The sequence below is a fragment of the Triticum aestivum genome, chromosome 7B (genome assembly GCF_018294505.1).
Source record: "Triticum aestivum cultivar Chinese Spring chromosome 7B, IWGSC CS RefSeq v2.1, whole genome shotgun sequence".
NCBI lineage: Eukaryota > Viridiplantae > Streptophyta > Magnoliopsida > Poales > Poaceae > Triticum > Triticum aestivum.
Genome location: NC_057813.1, coordinates 499,708,295 through 499,729,378, shown reverse-complemented (window position 1 = coordinate 499,729,378; position 21,084 = coordinate 499,708,295). Strand labels below are relative to the sequence as shown.

The window sequence follows — 21,084 nt, the reverse complement described above, 5'->3', positions numbered from 1 at the left end:
ACCGGACGAGGAAGGAAATGAAAATAGGCCCTAGCAAAAAGGCAGAAAACAGACGGCATGAGCTGTTGCTGTCATCCACAGGCGTAGCTCCACGCCATGGCTGAGTCACTGACCCCCTTTAATAAATCCAAAATCCGAAGGATAGCGCCATCAACACGCCGTCACGTTTCACTCTTCGGCTCCTACATCCCCCTCCGGCCTCCGTTGCCATCTCTCCCACCCCAACAACCACTCGCTGACGCCCAGGCCCCTCCTCCCCTCGGCCCTCCTATAAATACCGCTCGCGATTTGCCGCCTGCAGAGCAGAGCCGAGCATACCCATTACCGTCTTCTTGGACCCTGCTTCTCTGCCGTCCTCGCCGCTGCGAGCTCCGATCGGCAATCTTTTCTCCGTTCAAGATGACCATCATCATCGAGCAGCCTCAGTTTGGTGAGACTCTTCTTACCCATATCATTTGCGTGCTCCTCTCTCTGCTTCTTCTTCTTGAATAATTCCCTTGCCTGTTCTTGTTGAGTTTCTGTTCATGTTTCTTGGAGGTTGAGTGCGCAAACAGAACGTCGTGGGATAGGCGTGGTGCTGAATTTAGCTCGAATTTCTGTTGGCCGGTTGCAGATGCGGCGGCGGAGAGGAAGGTCGCCGGCGACCAGGGGGAGCTCGTGCTCGACGGCGGCTTCACCGTGCCGGACTCCAACGCCTTCGGCCACACCTTCAGGTGAGTTCTCATGGGTTTTCTTTCCTCGAGCTCCCATGGTTCTTGGATGAAAAAAATCATCAATTCAAGTGAGACGTTTTAAGGCGTGAACCATGTTTCTCCTGTTGAAATTTTGTTTATGTCCCACGAGAAAGGACAAAACAAAGGGACTAGCTAGGGGGCAGTCTGCTGAAATTTCTGAAGCCTTAGAGCGAAAACAAGCGCACCACATTATGTCTTCTTCCTCCAACCATTCTCTCCCTAACAGATCGTGTTCTGTCCTGTATTCTTCTGCCTCCCGCCACCTACTGCCACCGGCACGGCCGCATGCTGCCGCCACTCGCGGCCGGCGGCGCTCCAGCGACAACCTCGCCGCACCGCCCTCCCCTCAACCTCTCCCCACCATCATGCTTGCCTTCGCCCCGGAGCATCCCTCTAAACAGGCGAACCACGTGAGATTTTCGGATGAACCTGCACCCCCGCAGCACCCCTAAGATAGACAAGGAAGTTGCTTCCCCATGCACCCTCTGCATCCCTAAGATAGAAAAGGAGGTTGTTGCTTCCTCTGCACCCCCCTCGCCCCCACCCTAAGATAGACAAGAATGTTATGCATAACGGTATTGGTAAGAACCTCCTAGAAGCAGCTGAAACCAATAACACGCTGTCCTCCTGCTAGGGAAATTGACTAAAATTGGAGTAGCAGAAGTTAAACTGGGCAAGAATCTTATCATTTTCGCAGAAAGAAAAAAGAAAAGAAAAACTTGACAAGAAACTCCCACTGGATATGCTAGGAAATTGAGTAAAATGTCCATCAGAAACATTTCTCTGTATCTCAGCTTTCAAAGTCTTCCGTTTTTTACTTTCCGCGATAAGCAGAGCTCGCACGGCAGGGCATTGTCTCCACACGCACTCCATGCCACATGCTTATCAAACCTTTCCGCGTATCAAATTGATAACTACTACAACCCCTGTTCCTAAATATAAGACGTTTTGGCTGTTCAGTTAAACTGCGAAAACGTCTTACATTTAGATATAGAAGTGGTATATGAACAATACTGAAGTGGGAACTGATACATGCCTCCAGGGACTACGACGCGGAGTCGGAGCGGAAGAAGACGGTGGAGGAGTTCTACCGCGTGAACCACATCAACCAGACGTACGAGTTTGTGCAGCGGATGCGGGATGCATATGGGCGGCTGGACAAGACGGAGATGAGCATCTGGGAGTGCATCGAGCTGCTCAACGAGTTCATAGACGACAGCGACCCTGACCTGGACATGCCACAGATTGAGCACCTCCTCCAGACCGCCGAGGCCATCCGCAAGGACTACCCCGATGAGGACTGGCTTCACCTCACTGGCCTCATCCATGGTAACTAACTAACTTTTACAAGTGTAGACTTTTTTTCAGAATCTTGAGAATCAGATCCCTCACCAGATTCTTTTAGAATCTTGAATCCATTTCGTTTTACAACCATAACTACCTAGGGTCTAGAGTGTGTTACAAGGTTCCACAATCCCATATTACACAAGGTCATTACTCTCCTGGCATAATTGTATCTGTTTTTTCCCCGGGGATAACCAACAATAGTACATTGTAGTCCTCTTTTGGCTCACCTAGAACAGCCACCGGCGGACAGACCGGCCCCGCATACGGTTCTTTTTTCTCATGTGAGTTGCCACGGTGTGCAGATCTGGGCAAGGTGCTGCTGCATCCCAGCTTCGGGGAGCTACCTCAGTGGGCAGTCGTAGGTAAATCAATCGGCAAAACACTTGCAGATCAAACCTCTCCAGAGCCTGTCCCAAATTCAGCTCTGAATCTTTGACGAGCTTCGTGGCATCTTTCTTCAGGTGACACCTTCCCCGTCGGCTGCGCGTTCGACGAATGCAACGTCCACTTCAAGGTAAGCACTTGGACCCTATGAGCCGATCGAAGGCTGAAGCTTTGCTTGCTCTCTGACTCTGTCTCTTTCCCTGCGATGCGCGCAGTACTTAAAGGAGAACCCTGACCACCACAACCCGGAGTTCAACACCAAGTTCGGGGCCTACTCCGAGGGGTGCGGGCTGGACAACGTGCTCATGTCATGGGGCCATGACGACTACATGTACCTGGTACACCCTCACTCGTTCCTCGCCTTCGCCGTGGCGCCCTCGTTCGTCGCCGACGGTGAAGTTTGCGCATGCCGTGTTCTCTGAAATATTGTTTACGATGTTCGTCTTCAGGTTGCCAAGGAGAACAAGACCACCCTTCCTTCTGCAGGGCTGTTCATCATCAGATACCACTCCTTCTACCGTAAGCGCGCGCCGCAATAGCTTTGGTTACTTTCTTTCTGCATGCCAGGGTAGAAGTTTTGAGTTTCAAAGTAACTAAAACCTTGCAAATATTTTGGTATGCACGAACGATTCAGCCCTGCACAAGCATGGAGCCTACATGCACCTGATGAACGAGGACGACAAGGAGAACCTCAAATGGCTGCACGTCTTCAAGTAAGCCGATATACAGAAATGAAATGGAGTAGATTTAAAGGATGGGAGAAATGCAGAAGCTGAGCACGATCTCTGTTCATCGTTCTTGCAGCAAGTATGACCTGTACAGCAAGAGCAGCGTCAGGATCGACGTCGAGGAAGTGAAGCCCTACTACATGTCGCTCATCGACAAGGTAATAATAGTGATTTTGTTTCGGCTGCGCTCACTGACATCTCTCTTGAGAGTCCTGTGATAGGCAAAATATCTGACGCGATGCTTCCTCTCTGAATTTTCCCAGTACTTCCCGGGGAAGGTGCGATGGTGAGGAGGCCGCACCCAGACACGGAACGGAACCCAGACAACATATGATAGTTTATTTACCTTCGTCGAAAGCAAAAAGGATGAAAGATTGTTCCAAGCTGTCGTACGTGTATGGTGCGTGATACTACTATATATACGGATCCATGTCACATCCAAGTTGAGCGAGCGTTGCCAGTAGGGCCATCAGCCATGCGTATTATGCGTATACCTAATAAAATTTATTTGCCGGTATTTGTTGTCTTTCGAGTGTGCTCTGTTCTACTTCTACGGTTGTAAACGAAATGATTTTACTCGCCTTGCAAGTACATACAGATACAGTATGTGTGAAAGTATGTGCCGCTTGCACTCTTCTCTGGTAAACGGAATCTGCTCCTTGGAAGCTGAAACACGTGTGCAAATTCCTTCCCAAAAACTTGACGAGGGAATCTCTAAAAATATAAAGCACGTGCTACAAAAGAGGTTTCATACAGTCTAATTTTTGTGACATATAGTTTATATTTTGTGCATTGAATTTATGATCAAACTTTAGCCCAAAATAAGAAGGGTCTGATACACCTAGACAAAGGGAATACAACTTTGTTCTCTCTCCTCGTTTATTTAATGCCACATCTTTCATATGTCTTTAGGTAACAACACCTACCTTACACTTGTTGGAGATGCTCCGAGAATATCACTTTTTCCGTGGGGAGTAGAATTAGGGACCGTCTATTTAATAGGTGTCTAAAAAATGTTTCCACTAGTCACTTCCTTTCATGACCATCGGAACAATATCCAATTGCCTGAATCATGTCGCGACATGTTCATCTTCTTCCTCCCGCACGGCAGTTCCTCCTCCCCTGTAGCCTACCCTGCCCATCCGCCTGCCTCCACCACCCCATGGCCGACGGGCGTTGCCGCGAACCACTCCATCGCCCCGCACTCCCTTCAACCTTCCCCCAGCACCGTTACGAGCCACCTCCCCGACCATCCTTCTAAGCCCCGCACCACCGGTCAAACTCTGGCGATCCCCTTCACTCACCCCACCCTCACCCGTAAGATAGATAATGGGTATGTGACTTTCTTCTAATATAGATAGTGAGGCCATAACTTTTCCTAAGATAGATAGTGGGCTTGTTCTTCTCCAGCGAGGTTGGCAAGAAGGAGGAAGGTAGAAAGGAAGGAAGAAGATGAAGAAGAAAAAAGTGATTGATGCAACATAAAATTTTAGGTACTTGGAAAATAGCAAAACCGGTAGAATTAACAGCGCCTCTCTCAACCAAGGATCACGGCGCTGATGGTCCTCGGACGATGGTAACTAATGTGGCATCACCGATGCTGGCAATCTCGCATGTCTCAAATCGGGCGGTGATTCAAAATCCACTTCCGCTAGAGGATGGGCGTGCCACGGGTGAGCCCCGTCAAAAAATTCACCACACATTTAAAAATGTTAATGCATTGTTAAAAATTGTTTGTGAACTTTTAAAATAATGTTTATACCGTTCAAAAAATTGTTAGTGACATTTAAAAAATATCAGGCATTTCAAAAAATTGTTGAAGATATTTTGAGAAAAAAATTTATACATTGTAAAAAAATGGTCGCATAATTTAAAAACAATGTTTCTTACACTTTCTAAAAATGCTTGTGTCATTTAAAAAAATTATTCATGCATTTCAAAAACATGTTTGTGACACTTTTTACAATGTAAAATAATATTCAAGTGATTTTAGAAAAAATTCGTAGTACCATTGAAAAATGTTCAATATGTATTTGAAAAAAATGTTAAAACATGTATTTCAAAATATATTCATGGTGTATTTAAAAAATGTTCAATGTATATCTATAAATTGCTCCACGTGTATGCAAAAAATGTACATCATGTATTAAAAAGTTGACATGTATTTTAAAAATAAAAAAGAATGAATCAATAAAACAAAAAAAATGGAGAAAATTGATATAAAAACACATATAAACAAAGAGAAAGAAAGACAGCACAGGCTGAAACCAGTCGAAACCTGTCCATAGAATCTTATCAAAATCACTACAGAAGCTATAGTGTTGGCCAACCCGCTAGACTCGCGCCAGACGCGATACGACCTAATATCTTGTTGCGGCGAGATATAGCTCCCTCGGAGGCCCGAGAACGGGCGCCCTATGTCTCACTTTAAGCGAGAACTAGGGAAACCATAGCGTCAGGACATCGATGGGTTGGCCCTGGTGTGCCGGAGAGCAGAGCCTCGTTTTTTTTCCCTCTTACATTTTTTGTTACATTTTTTGATTTCTTTTTTTACAATATTTTATACTTTAAAAAATTATAAACATATAAATTACAAAATATATTTTACATAATATTGAAAAACTGGTAATCATGCATCTGAAAAATGTTAGAAGTGTATTGAAAAAAGTGTTGACCATGTATGTATACAAAAATTATACAATGTTCCCCGCAATATATATATATATATATATATATATATATATATATATATATATATATATATATATATAATGTTTTTACAAAGTTGATAAATTGATTTTAAAAATAAAAATCAAGTTTTTAAGAAAAATATTAAGGAAGATTTTGAAAAATGTTAGTCAAATATTTTAAATATGTTAAATGTAAAAAATGTTAAACTTCATTTAAAAATATTAAATATGTCTAGAAAAAATGCTGGTCACTTATTCGGGAAAAGGTAAATTTGTATTTGAAAAATATTAAATGTGTATAGAAAAAATGTTGACCATGTATTAAAAGAATTTAAAACTTATATTTACAAAATTTGAAATGTGTGTAGTAAAAATGTTGACCATGTATTAAAATATTAAAGTAGTATTTGAAAAAAAATTAAATGTGTATGTATTAAATTGACCATATAGAATGTTAAACTTGTATTTTAAAAATGCTAAATGTGTATAGTAAATTTTTTGATCATGTATTCAAAAAAGTTAAACTTGTATTTGAAAAATATTAATCCTGTATGACCATGTATTCAGAAAGTGTTAAACTTGTATTAAAAAAATGTTAAATGTGTATAGTAAAAATGTTGACCATGCATTAAAAAATTTAAATTTGTATTTGAAATTTTTTAAATATGTATATAAAAAATGCTGACAGTGTACTAAAAAAATGTATAACTTATATTTGACAGATGTTAAAGGTGTATAGTAAGAATCTTGACCATGTATTCAAAAAATGTTGAACTTGTATTTGGAAAATACTAAATGCGTATAGAAAAATGTCGACCATATATTCTAAAAGTGTTAAAATTGTATTTGAAAAATATTAAATGGTTATAGTAAAAATGTTGACCATGTATTCAAAAAAATGTTAAACTTGTGTTTGAAAAATGTTAAATGTGTATAGAAGAAATGTTGGCGATCTATTAAAAAATGTTAAACTTGTATTTGTAAAATGTTAAATGTGTATAGTAAAAATCTTGATCATGTATTCAAAAAATGTTAACTTGTGTCTGAAAAATGTTGAATAGTGAAAAGGGAAAACCGAGAAAAGGAATGGGAAAGGGAAAGAAACAAACAAAATTGAAGAAAAGGGAAAGAAAAAAAAAGTGAAATCCGGAGAAAGAAATAAAGAAAACTGGAGGAAAATAACAAAAATGGAATAAAAATGAGAAATACTTGTAAAACCGGAGGAAAAATGATGAAAACCAAGTGAAAAAATAGAAAAAAAAAAGAAAACTAGTGGAAAACCGCCTCCTTTCACATCAAGTGTGTCTGGCCCAACTAGTTACACATAAACTGGACGTGGGCGTAGTGGCTAGCAGCACAGGTGATCTCCTAGTTGCCCAGGGTTCGATCCGTGCAGCTCCCCTCTTTTCCTTTGGACGTCGATATGGACCGAACGTTCGGTCTGGGAGCATCCCAGATCTAATGTTTCGTTTGGTACGGGTGGGACATCGATCAAACGACTCGTTCGGGAGGAGAAGCGCCCCAGCATGTACGCCCCATCCACCGGGCCCTATAGAACTTTTTCCTATGAAACAAACGAAAAACAAAGCCCATATTAAGTTATGACTACTAAAGGCTAGTTTTTCTGTGACTAATAAACACTGGCCTTTTGCACAACAAAATCACCATGTTCTGTTGCCATTCTATGAAACTTTTTGCCATGTTCAAGTTTATGTTTTCAAAATGGCTCAAACAAGGAAGAAGTCATGCCAATCTGTATCTTTACACTATGAAATGTTGCCATCACTATGAAGTTTAGAAAATACGAAAAGTTGCCATGAAGTTTACATATAGATAGAACATGGATACAAGATGGCATCAAACATATGCACAAAAAAAGATATGGTGAAAACTGTTCTCTCTAGACAGGTAGAATTTTTTTGGAGAAAATGCAGAAAACATCTTAAGTTGTAATCACATCGTACATGTAATCCCCATGGCAAAACAAATTTCGAAGGATCAAAACTTTTTGCCATGGCAACAAATGTTTTTGACATCTTAAATTATCATGGCAATTTGCATGTTTCTAAACATCTATTACTTTGCCACGTTTTTTAACACCACAAGTTGTCATGGCAAGTTTGCCATGTTTTCTACCATCTTTAGTTGACATGGCAAGTTTGCATGTTTGTGAACATGTTAATTAAAGAAGTTTTCCATGTTTTCAAACAAACTTAATTAAAAGAAGTTGCCATGCTTTTGCACGTCTATAACTTTGCCATGTTTTTGAACATTTTAAATTGCCATGGCAAATTTGACATGTTTTTTAATATTTTAAGTTGAACATCTATAACTTTGCCATGGCAAGTTTGCATGTTTTTTAAAATGTTAATTAAAGAAGTTTGTCATGTTTTTGAACAAACTTAATTAAAAGAAGTTTGTCCTGTTTTTGCACATCTTAAATTTTGCCATGGCAAGTTTGCCATGTGTTTGAATATCTTAAGTTACCATGACAAGTCTGCCATGTTTTTGAACATCTATAACTCTGCCATGTTTTTGAACATCTTAAGTTATCATGTCAAGTTTGCCATGTTTTTGAACATCTATAACTTTGCCATGTTTTTGAACATCTTAAGTTGCCATGGCAAAAAATAATAATTTTCCGTATATTTTAAAGTAAAAATTGCCAATAAAATGAAGGTATAATTGCCATGCCAATAAAAGTAAAAAATTGCCATAGCAAAATAAAAGGTTAACTTGCCATGTATGTTCAATTTAAATTGCCATGGCAATACAGGAAAAATTGCCATGGCAATAAAAGTAAAATTTAAACGGCCAATTTTGAAAAACAAAATTGCCCGTGGCAAATAAAATAAATAAATTTTTCCATGGAAAAATAAAAATAAAATTTGCTAAATTGTTTCTAAACTAAAAACATGGCAATTTTGCCATGGCGTAAATTGAAGACATGACAACATTAGTGGGGAAACATGTTCTCATGGCAAAACTGCCATGGTAACAAAAGGTGTTAAGTTGCAATAAAAAAGAGATTTGCCATGGCAAAAATGTGGGGAGTGTAAAAAATTGGAAATGTTAGGGAACACTATTCTTTTTGTACCATGGAAAATTTACTTTTTGTGGGAAACATGACAATTTTTCTCTTTGTACAGTGGCTAATTTAGTGCAACAAGTTTTTGATTTAACATAGTTTCTTTTCCTAAAAATCATGATAAATTTGACATGAGATTAGAAAATGATAAGTTGAAAATCACAAAAAAAGTTGCCATGGTAAATTATGAGACATGGGAAAATTGACAACCTATAACAACTAGTTTTTCCCTAAAATCATGGCAATTTTTCCATGGCAAAATGTTGAGACATGGGAAATTCAGAAAAAATAACAATTTGTTCTCCTCCTAAAAATCATAGAAAAACTGCCGTGTACAACAAATGTTAAGTTGCCATCAGACAACGGATTTAGAAAAATAGTGCCTCCAAATCAAAACCGATCAGGCAATAAAACACACTGAGTTATCTAGCAGATCAGAGCATGAGAACAAATGGTACTACTAGCGAAAAATGCACCACACCAACTGATTTGCTTGTCGGAGGAATGCTATGCGCTTCCTTATAACCCCCCCCCCCCCCCCCACCCCCCGCCAGTGCAGCCAGACTCGTTGGTCGTGGTCGTCGTGGGTGTCCGGCTCACCCATGACGATCCCGGAGAGCCTCAGCGCTAACAACGGGTTTAGAATCTCCTCGCTGCGACATTATCACATAGCAAAGATGAACTGAATTAGAATCGAGGATAGGGGAACAACCAACTCGTACCCGATAGCAAAATATGCAAGTCGCTCACAACGAAGAAAGCTAGCTCGAACTCCTGCACCGTACGCGCACGCCGACCACGGTAGCGCATGAAGCTCTACGTCAGAGTGGCACGCCGCGTGTGCTGCTCGTCCTGCTAGTGTTGCTATGAAGGAGACGTTGACCATCGTCGAGTTCCACTGCAGGAAATGCGCTCCCGTTCGCGTGCGACTGTAACATCCACCCCCGTCTCCTTGAATACAAGCTTGATGTTGTCGTAGTTGCCTGCCTTGCTGACGAGCCCCTATGGCTGGGGGCGGCGGGGAAGGAAAACATGGAGACTACGGTGGACGGTTGAGAGCGAGGAGGCGGAGGGGTGGGAAGGGGTCGCCTGCGAGGAGGCGGTGTGCATGAAGCAGGCAGGAGCACCAGGTGAGGGGCGAGAGAGTGGGGGAAACGGAAGGGATAAGACTACGCCTGCGTCGCGGCTCGAGTGGTGACCTAAGATTCAAACCGAACGCTAGCTACATCTTACATGTAAAGAGATCATGCTTCAAGATTACCCATGCAAATAGTTTTTCTCTTTCTTTGAAATTCCTTTTCTTTTCTTTGGGGGTCGAGAGGAGAAGACCACAATAAAAATGATGAGTGCCTCTCATATGCATTATTATTGATCTAACCACGAGCCCATATTACCTTGTCTTCTCCGTTGAATTAAATGTTTGCAGATTCTAGCTTAGTCCGATGCACGTACACTATTATTATTATCTACACTGTTCGGTCGTGCAAGTGAAAGGCAATAATAACGATATATGATGAAATGATTGAGATGAGAAAAGTTGGTATGAACTCGACCTATCTTGTTTTTATAAATATGATTAGTTCATCGTTCCTGATTCAATCCATTATGAATGAAACATGTTTGCAATGACAATTAGAGATTATAGTTACTCATGCCATGCTTAATTAGCTAGGAGTTTATAATGGTTTATCTTGCGTGCAAACATGCTATTAAAATGGTTATGATGTGGTATGATAATATGGTATACTCCTTTGAAAGATTCGAGTGGCTTGACTTGGCACATGTTCACGCATGTAGTTGAAACAAAATCAACATAGCATCCGAGATATTTATGTTCATGGTGATTTATATCCTACTCATGCTTGCACTCATTGTTGATTAATCTTAATGCATGTTCATGGTTGTTGTCGCTCTCTAGTTTGTCGCTTTCCAGTCTCTTTCTAGCCTTCACTTGTACTAAGCGGGAATACTGCTTGTTCATCCACTTCCATAAACCCCAAAGTTATTCCATATGAGTCCACCATACCTCCCTATATGGTATTTACCTGCCGATCCAAGTAAATTTGCATGTGCCAAACTCTAAACCTTCAAATGAAATTCTGTTTTGTATGCTCGAATAGCTCATGTATCAACTAGGGTTGTCTATATCTTCCATGCTAGGTGGGTTATCCTCCCGATGAGTGAACTCCGCTCATCATTCACGAGAAAATGGTCGGTAACCGGGATGCCCAGTCCCATGCTCAAATCAAATCAAAATAATTGCAAACAAAACTCCTCCAGGATTGTTGTTAGTTGTACGGTACCCGTTGTTTCGGACTAGCCATGGAATGTGCTCGTTGGTGGTGGGGGAGTATAAACTTTACCATTCTGTTTGGGAACCGCCTATAATGTATGTAGCATGGAAGATATCGAGATCTCTTGGTTGTTATGTTGACAATGGAAGTATGCCGGTCAAAATATTATTTATCTCTGTTTCAAAACTCGAGCTCTGGCACCTCTACAAATCCCTGCTTCCCTCTGCGAAGGGCCTATCTATTTACTTTTATCTTGAGTCATCATCCTCTTATAAAAAAGCACTAGTTGGAGAGCACCACTGTCATTTGTATGCATTGTTATTAATTTACATTGAGTATGACTGTGACTGGATCTCTTTTACCATGAATTACAATATCTAGTCAGTCCTTGATCTTTAGGGGTGCTCTGCATTTATGTTTTGTGGTCTCAGAAAGGGCTAGCGAGATACCATCTTGTTATATCATATTATGATTGTTTTCATAAAGTGTTCTCATTCGAGATTTATTATTATTGCTCGCTAGTGGATTATGCCATTGATATGAGTAAATGTGAGACCTAAGTGTTATTGTGAAAATGGTTAATTCATAATCTTTGCTAAAAACTTGAATGCTGGCTTTACATATTTGCAACAACAAGATCAAACAGAGTTTGTAAAAGTTTTTCTTTATCACTTTCAGTTTGTCAACTGAATTGCTTGAGGGCGAGCAAAGGTTTAAGCTTGGGAGAGTTGATACATCTCCAACGTTTCTACTTTTACAAACACTTTTGCGCTTGTTTTGGACTCTAACTTGCATGATTTGAATGGAATTAACCCGGACTGACGCTATTTTCAGCAGAATTGTCATGGTGTTATTTTGGTGCAGAAATAAAAGTTCTCGGAATGACCTGAAACTTCACGGAGTCACGTTTTGAAATTAATAAAAGATATTGACAAAAGAATCAACAGAAGGGGGCCCACACCCTATCCACGAGGGTGGATGGCCCCCCTAGGGCGCGCCCCCTGCCTCGTGGGCCCTCTAGACCTCCACCGACCTCAACTCCAACTCTATATATTCACGTTCAGGGAGAAAAAAATCATAGAGAAGGATTCATTGTGTTTTACGATACGGAACCGTCGCCAAGCTCTGTTCTTCCTCGGGAGGGCTGATCTGGAGTCTGTTGGGGGCTCCGGAGAGGGGAATCCGTCGCCATCATCATCATCAACCATCCTCCATCACCAATTTCATGATGCTCACTGCCGTGCGTGAGTAATCCCATCGTAGGCTTGCTGGACGGTGACGGGTTGGATGAGATTTACCATGTAATCGAGTTAGTTTTGTTAAGGTTTGATCCCTAGTATCCATTATGTTCTAAGATTGATGTTGCTATGACTTTGCCATGCTTAATACTTTTCACTAGGGCCCGAGTGCCATGATTTTAGATCTGAGCCTATTATTTTTTCATGAATATATTTGAGTTCTTGATCCTATCTTGCAAGTTATAGTCACCCACTACGTGTTATGATCCGGCAAACCCCCGAGTGACAATAGTCGGGACACTTCCCGGTGATGACCGTAGTTTGAGGACTTCATGTATTCACTAAGTGCTAATGCTTTGGTTCGGTACTCTATTAATAGGAGGCCTTAATATCCCTTAGTTTCCAATAGGACCCTGCTGCCACGGGAGGGTAGGACAAAAGATGCCATGCAAGTTCTTTTCCATAAGCACGTATGTATGACTATATTCGGAATACATGCCTACATTACATTGATGAACTGGAGCTACTTCTGTGTCACCCTATGTTATAACTGTTGCATGATGAATTACATCCGACATAATTATCCATCATTGATCCATTGCCTATGAGCTTTTCACATATTTATCTTTGCTAAGTTACTTCTCCGTTGCCACTGTTACGATTGCTACAAAACTGCTATTGTTACTTTTGTCACCGTTACAGTTATTTCCATACTACTTTGCTACTAAATAATTTGTTGCAGATATTAAGTCTTTCAGGTGTGGTTGAATCGACAACTCAACTGCTAATACTTGAGAATATTCTTTGGCTCCCCTTGTGACGAATCAATAAATTTGGGTTGAATACTCTACCCTCGAAAACTATTGCGACCCCCTATACTTGTGGGTTATCACGCATGCATCTTAAGGCAATTGACAACGATCTCTGGTTCATCATCAAGAATGGCATCTCCACTATTGGCCCTAGCATCAATGTTGTAGATGTGAAGATATTAAAGCAACTCAATTCTTCAGCAAAGAACCTCATATGTGGACATCTCAACAAAGGCAGTATGGAAGAGTGAGTGCACTCACTACAAATAAAACACTTCCGTGATGATACGTGTTTGTCACAATAGGTCGCGTTTTTTGTCATGCATGTACATCCATGACGATTTTATGACAAAATCAAGATAGTCATACCTGTGCTGTCGTAGAAGTGTTCCATGACATTACCAAAATTATCATCATGGAAGTGTCCACTTCCATGACGATAAATCGCGCGTCACAGAAGTGCTTTCGTCAAGGGTGACCGACACGTGGCATCCACCGTAACGAAACACCCTTAAGCTATCGGGTCCGGTTTTGGATCCGATAACCCGTTAACTGCCCCGGCCAATGGGGATTTTCCACATGTAAAATCATCATTGGCTGAAGGAAACACGTGTCGGCTCACTGTTGGGACAAATGTCATCCACTCATTGGACCGAAGGCGCCTATGATACGGCGACATGTGGCACGACCCAACAGAGGCCCATTCCTGTGAAAAGGCTGGCCCGTTTGACTTGGTCAAAAGGTGGCGGGCCGGCCCACAGAAAGCCTGTTAATGGCGTATTCGCATATAGCCCATTTATAGCCTGCTAACACAGGGCCCGTTACGACCTCTCCGAATTAGGCCCAGTAGCATCATCTGGGTCGTCCAATATGATTCCAGCCCATTTTAACTTCTGGCCCATGTGTGGCCCATGACTTCTTTCGGCCCATATGAGGCCCTTTGTAACTCTTGGCCCATTAACGGCCCGTGGTGAAACTGGACCGTAATGAACAGTGTATCACTTTATACCCATTAACGGCCCGTTATTCCATTGGGCCGTTTCCAGCCCAAGTTATCTTTCGACCTTCTCAGGGCCCATTGATTCTTGGGCTCATTTGCAGCATTCAGTTACATACGGCCCGTTACTATCATTTTCTTCTTGTGGGCCAAATTGAGCTCGTCGTTATAGTCCGCCCGTTTGTGGACAGTTAATACATTGGGCCGTTTTCATGTCAAAAAAAACCCGTTGGGTTGTTTTCATAGAGTTATCAAATACGGCTTATTAACGACCCGTTATGGTCTATGAATAGTACGACCCATGATTGGTGAAATGATGATACGCCCCGTAGAAGGCCCATGGATCCTACGGCTTGTATGAGGCCCATGGATCGTACGGCCCGTAGAAGGCCCATGGATCGTACGACCGTAGAAGGCCCATGGACCCTACACCCCGTAGAAGGCCCATGAATCCTAAGGCCCGTATAGAAGGCCAATGGATCCTACGGACCGTATAAAAGGCCAATGGATCCTACGGTCGGAAGAAGGCCCATGGATCATACAGCCTGCAGGAGGCCCATGGTTACAACAGTCCGTGTGTTGCCATGATTATTTTGGCCTAGTTACCAAAAATAGGCTATTGTGGCCACTAGAAAAACACAGAAAAATAACTGCAGTGACTACAAGCAAACAACTAAACAAGACAATAAGGAAACAAATAAGCAAGCAATTAATGCTAGCCTATTACCGCTATTACACATATCACATCCACTGGGCATCAAAGTTCGCCACCAGTGCAAATATAGGGAACAAAGTAGCATATTACATACACTGGCCATCAAAATTGGCCACCAGTGCAAATAAACACGGCATCAAAACAAGAGCATAACTGAAACAACTTCAGAAGAGCTCAAGAAACGTTATCCTGGGTATCCACCATGCTGGCAATAAGTTCAGCAAGCTTATTAGCTTTGTTCAGTTTGACGCTAAAATCCTCCAATGCTTGCTGTTGCACCAGAAAGTATGCATCTGAATGCTCCAGGGACTTCCGCAGTCCTTCCGCTTCTTGTCGCAGCACAGCTTATCGATGTCTTTCAGCTTGTAGTTGAGACTCAAGAAACCGAACTGATTCAGACAGTGAGTTTGAATAGCTTGTGCAAGCGGTAGTGGCCAGTAACTCGAACACTAAACCAAGACAGGACTTTGGGGTTGTCTCGCTGTCTTCAAGATAGTCTTCCTTAGCTGTTTTATCAGCTTTGTTGGAGACCAACAAGGATGTGTCACTATCCTGAACCTTATCTGCATTACTTCCTTTACCATTGCTTAATAAGGCACTCTTCCCCAATATTCTGTCAGCATTCTAAAAGAAGAAACAAGCAGACACATAACAAGTTTAGCATGTACTAGTATATGAAACTCATTTCGGTGAACCAGTTCATTAGTAAGGTGGACAGGATTAAACTACCAAGTCTTCTATTGCCAAGTACTAGTACATAATAAAAGCATCAAACAAACATATATCTATGTCCTATGGTCACTGCATTGTCTTGCCAAATCAAAATAGAGACACGGTTCAAATCATATCAGTTCAAGACAAAGCAGCAGTGAAAGAATACAAAGCATGGGAAACTACACGGCACAACAAGATTTCAGATGGGTACCACGGGTCTACATGTACAACAACACTATTGGCTCTGTTGTGATGCTAGTAATGTGCATGATATGAAAGTCAACTGTATACACAATTGAAATTGAAATCAACAGAGCTATTGATAAGAGCAAACCTGTTAAAGAAACATGCGTGAACATACCTGCTGTGCCATTGGAGTTTCGATTGGATCCTTCAATTTAAAAATAAGTTTGTATGAGTAAATACAGTGATACAAGAGCAAAGCAATCATAGTTAAAAAAGGCGCGCCTAAGCGAGCGCTTAAGCGCGCCTAGGCTCTAGGCGTTGGCAAAACGCATTGCGCATAACTACGCTTAATCTGTGCATAACTGCGCATAAGCATGCGCTTTGGTCAGTAAAGCGCAAGGAGGTGGCAAAACGCACAATTAACGCCTAGCGCTTTTTTGAACTATGATAGCAATGGAATCTTAAATTAGAACAGTTGTTCTTCAGGTTTAGGCACTTGTTCTACATGAACAGAGTACAGTAAGACGCAAGAATATAATACTTAAAAATAGAAAATGAGCTCATAGACCTTACCACATTCTTGGTTCGGGACCAGTACAGAACAAGGCGTTCCCAGTCATCGTCCAGTAAATGTGTCTCAGGAGAACGTAAGGGAATTTGATGAGTTTCTTTGCCGGTGAAGTACGTTTTCTTCAGGTAATTCCGATACTGCCACCAAGCATTCTTGAAGATAGCAGAGGTATTAGCACAGGTTACCTCATCCTGAGTTTCCAAATCGGTCCTTCTCTATAGAGAAAAATGGGAAAATTTGCTGTATTATAACCATCATGGAGGTAGGATGTATGGGACGAAGCAAAGTAATTGCCATGAATAACATTACTTACACATAACTCCTGGACAAACACCTGCAACTGGCATTTTCCTTCATCTTCAGTATAATATTTCCAAGATGGGAAGATACGCACATACGATTTAACAACATCAAATGCGATAGATGCTAAACTACGACTAGCTGGTTGTGCTTCCTCCACAGGAATAGGCGTACTAACTGGTGGAGTTGGGGTTCGCCGTGATAGTACTGGCCCTTTGGGCACTGGAGCTGCCTTACTAACTGCTCTTGTTTGGGAGCTCTGTGGTGGAGATGGTGTTGTGTCAACAGGAACTGGGTTACTATCGGCTGGGGTTGGGGTTAGATTGGGTGAAGCTGGTTCTCTGTCCATCGCAGTAGGGGTACAATCTGTGAGAGTTTGGGTTATGTGTGGTAGGGCTGGTTCTTGTGCATGTACAACCGGGGTGCTATCTCCACCAAGAGGTAGCACTGTTTTATTTGAAGACCGTGTTTTTAGTCCGCTAGATACTGGCATCACCCGCTCCAATTCAAATGGCTGATAAACAGGAAACATAGTTGAATGTACAGACATTGTATGAGAGACAGATGCAATAGATAGTGTGGAAAAAAGAGGGCATGAAATAGTTGACATGTATATTGTTTAACTAAAACGGATAGCATGACATAATTTCACATATATGATGTCTATCTAAACTGGATAGCATAGCATAACATAATTCAAAGATATGATGAATAACTAAACAGGATCGCATGACATAATTCACCTACATGTTATCTAAGTAATCAGGATCGCATCATTTAATTCACATATGTGATTTATATGCTAAACAGAGGGCATTCAATATGATGTCTGAACTAAGAACATGGTGTTGAATATTGTGTATATGATGTCTAAACTATGCAATGCAAGACACCATATGCATGATATGAGCAGTATAACCGTGCCAAGTTAGAGCATACACCTCAGTGGGGGAATAGGACTGGTCATCTGTCTCTGAATCCATCTCTGAGGAGCTATCGGGACCCAACAAGAGATCTGCTTCGACAGGTAGCACTGTCTGCTCTGAAGGCCTTGTTTTCACTCCAGATTTTTCCATCTCCCACCCAAATGGCTGATTCACAGGAAGAGTAGTTTAATGTACAAACATTGTCGACAAATGGAAATGTAATGAAGAAAAGGATGGGCAAGATATCATTCAAATATATGATGCCTGGTTAAACAGGATGGCATTGCACATTTCACATATATTATGGCTGGCTAAAAGACATGAGACTGCATAATTCCCATATATGATATAGAAACTAAACAGGTGGCATTACAGAACATGTCTAAACTAAGCAGATGACATATATGATGTCAAAAGTAGGCACTGCAAGGCAACATATGCATGATATGACTAACATCATCATGCCAAGGTAGAACAAACACCTTGGGGGGTAAATAGGAGTGGTCAGCAGGTCTGAATCTGCCTCAGAACAGATATCTTCCTCTGGATTACAATCTAGAGAGGGGTGGGGAGGGTTTGCTATTGAACCCACCATGGAGCGATGTGTGCATGACATTGTACTGTCGCGCAAAACTCTTCTATTTTTCTCTACATGTTCAGCATGACTGTGTACAATATCTGACATGCATACAAAAAATATGGTGAGATTATGTAAGGAGAGCATGCAAAAATTTAGAGTGATGGTAACAATCAGTGGATGGATCTAAAAATAATGATAGCAGGCCGATGATTGCTTTAATTAATAAAAAGACAGATGCTGATTGCTTTACTATTTGTTTCCCACCCAAGATGAACAACATAGGCATACCCTAGGTGAACTAGATATTAGACAGACATACTATTCATTGCTGCCTCGATATGTGCCCCACAACTAATTTAGAACTCAAGTTTGAACATTAATTTGGACCTAACTTGGGAGTCCAAGAGCTGAACAGGACGATAAAGTAGCAGGTAAGTTTAAGCAATGCATAACATAAGCAGAAACAAAAAGTGCGACCTCTCTTGTGGACCCGTGTACTCCTCAGGTTCATCTGCTGAGTCGATGATGGTGATGTCGTTGCGGTGGGTGCCGGCGGCAGGGAAGGAGATCTGAGGGGGCGAAAGACGGTCAGGAGTCGTGATGTCTGGTTTGGTGGATGCTTTTGTCGATGGAGAAGCTCAGGTGAGGTGGACGACGTCGCGGCAGGAGCAGGACAAACCACACAAAGTTCCTTTCGACATGTACATATAACTGAAGTAATTCTGTAAGGCCTCATTTGGCTTGCATGATTCTTAAAACGCAGGGATAGGAAAAACACCGGAATAGGATAGGAATGCACATGGTAAATAGAGCATTTGTAAACACATGATTTCTGTCAACTTGGGTGTTTGGTTTACAGGAATTGGAAGAGCGGAGGAATGCAAAGAAACATGGCCAAAATAAAGTGAAACCATATGAAAGCGTGTATAGTTAGAATATTATTCTGGCACTAATGCACTTGGTCTTGTTTTCATGCATAGGATTTTGAAAAGTAGGTCCAGGTGGATGTTTTGTTTCATTCCTTTCAACAAAATGCATGAATAATTGAATAGTAGAGTGCCATTGGAAAATTCCCTATTGCTATATTTTTCCGTTGAACCAAAATAGCCCTAATGGATTGATGTGAATGTATAGTAATAAGTGATGCAACAAGTGTACAACCTCTTTGCCGTAGCCGTATCGACCTCAGCATCATTGGGTTGGTCGCTAAAGTAGTTGAGGCAGAGGTGGCTGTCGGAGGTGTGGAGGAAGATCTGAGGAATCTGTAGACGGTGTCCAGGGCACTGCTCTGTTGTGATGGATCGTTCTGTCGTTGGAGTAGCTCCGGTGAGCCGTAAGACGTCAAGGCTGAAGCAGCACAAGACAGACATCATCAATCTCAAGTGGGATTCTAATAGCATCTCCAATAGATGATGTAAAATGGATGTAAAATTTACATCACCAAAAACCACCTCACTACAACAGATGAGGTAAAAACTGTTGACTCTGAACTTAACTGTCAAAACTGAAATTTACTGTGGAATCTGAATGCTACTGTCGAAACTGAACGCAATGGTAGCAGAGGCACTTGACATGTAGTTTAGGGAGGGCCTGCAGTTCATTTTCAACCTGCACCCCCTGAGCCGCCAGCCACTACCGGCCGAACCGCCGGCCCCAGCGCCGCCTCGCCGCCCCGAAACAACTCCCCACCGCCGCCCCGGCCAGCCCTCTAGGCCCCCACCCCCACCCTGAACCCTAAGATAGATAGTGGGGTACCTCTCTGGCGAGCCCCCGTCCCCACTGCGGGTGGTTCGTCCTTAACTCCGGCGAGCCCCCCCAACCCCTGAAAATCAACTGACCCAAAAGTCGATTCAGTCGACTGAAGTGTGGCAAAATCGGAGCAGAGCAGCAGCACGAGCGAGGGGGAGAGCAGCAACAACAGCCGGGCGAGCGAGCGATCGAGCGAGAGCCGGAGCAGTAGCAGCAGCGCGAGCGAGCAAGAGCTAGAGCAGCAATAGCAGATCCGTCTGGTATGGCCGCCGCCGCCGAAGGGGCCTCATACTTGGGGATGGCTGCCGTGGAGATGTCGCCCACGGCGCAGGCTTCAAGGTAGCCGCTCCATGGGGGTGCGGGATGGAGCACCGTCGGCGCCGGGAGGTCGAGTTAAGGTGAAGGTGCGATGCGATGAGTGTACAACCTCTTTGGTGGCGCTGAGTAGGCCTCGGCTTTGTCTGAGGAGTCGGTGAGGATGTTGTGGTTCCGGTGGAGCAGGTTAAGGCAGCGCTGTGGGGATGGAGCAGCCGCGATAGACGAGGCGATCGTCGGAGCAGCTCCTTGGAGGTGGAGGACAGGGCGGCTGAACCGGCTGGACGACGAGATGGACGACGGATCCTCATCCGGGGAGGTGGACGAGGGACGTCGAGCTGTTGCGGTGGATGACATCGTCGGGGAAGAGGCTCTGGTTGGGCAGCGGTGAGGTGGTGGACAGAGGAGGGTGGGGTTTTGCGGCTGGAGTGGAGAGGTTATGGCGGACTGGGATTTCGAATGGCGAAAAGGGGGCGATGGGAGGGGGTGAAGCATGACTTAGGGACGCGCTTGTCCAAAATGTAGGTTGTGTTACAAAAGTACCCCCCACCGATTTGAACTAGCGGCCCTTTCGGCTCAGGGTTAGAAGGGGGATTTCGCGTGTCGGGATTTGGCAGCTGGAGGGAGTTTTCGCGCGTGTTGTAATTTCGGGATAGCAAGGCGCGGTTTGTGAAGGCGCCAGTTTTGGGAGCACGATATCTGAATTTTCGGGATAT

At 42.7% G+C, this 21,084-nt stretch overlaps 1 protein-coding gene across 1 annotated transcript; it reads left to right on the top strand.

The window, feature by feature from the left end:
- Positions 1–212: 212 nt before the first annotated feature.
- Positions 213–3,719, top strand: LOC123158613 (probable inositol oxygenase). The gene is made up of 10 exons (XM_044576532.1): positions 213–430; positions 614–713; positions 1,777–2,063; positions 2,384–2,443; positions 2,543–2,595; positions 2,681–2,803; positions 2,915–2,984; positions 3,100–3,178; positions 3,270–3,351; positions 3,457–3,719. Exons 1-10 carry the CDS (start codon positions 400–402, stop codon positions 3,481–3,483), a joined length of 912 nt encoding a protein of 303 aa, XP_044432467.1. The 5' UTR covers positions 213–399; the 3' UTR covers positions 3,484–3,719.
- The last annotated feature ends 17,365 nt before the right edge of the window (positions 3,720–21,084 follow it).

Excerpts from the sequence above, each read along its gene's own strand:
- LOC123158613 (XM_044576532.1), top strand. The coding sequence starts at position 400 with ATGACCATCATCATCGAGCAGCCTCAGTTTG. Across the intron at positions 431-613 it reads CATCGAGCAGCCTCAGTTTG|ATGCGGCGGCGGAGAGGAAG; the intron begins GTGAGACTCTTC and ends GGCCGGTTGCAG. Across the intron at positions 3,179-3,269 it reads AAATGGCTGCACGTCTTCAA|CAAGTATGACCTGTACAGCA; the intron begins GTAAGCCGATAT and ends TCGTTCTTGCAG.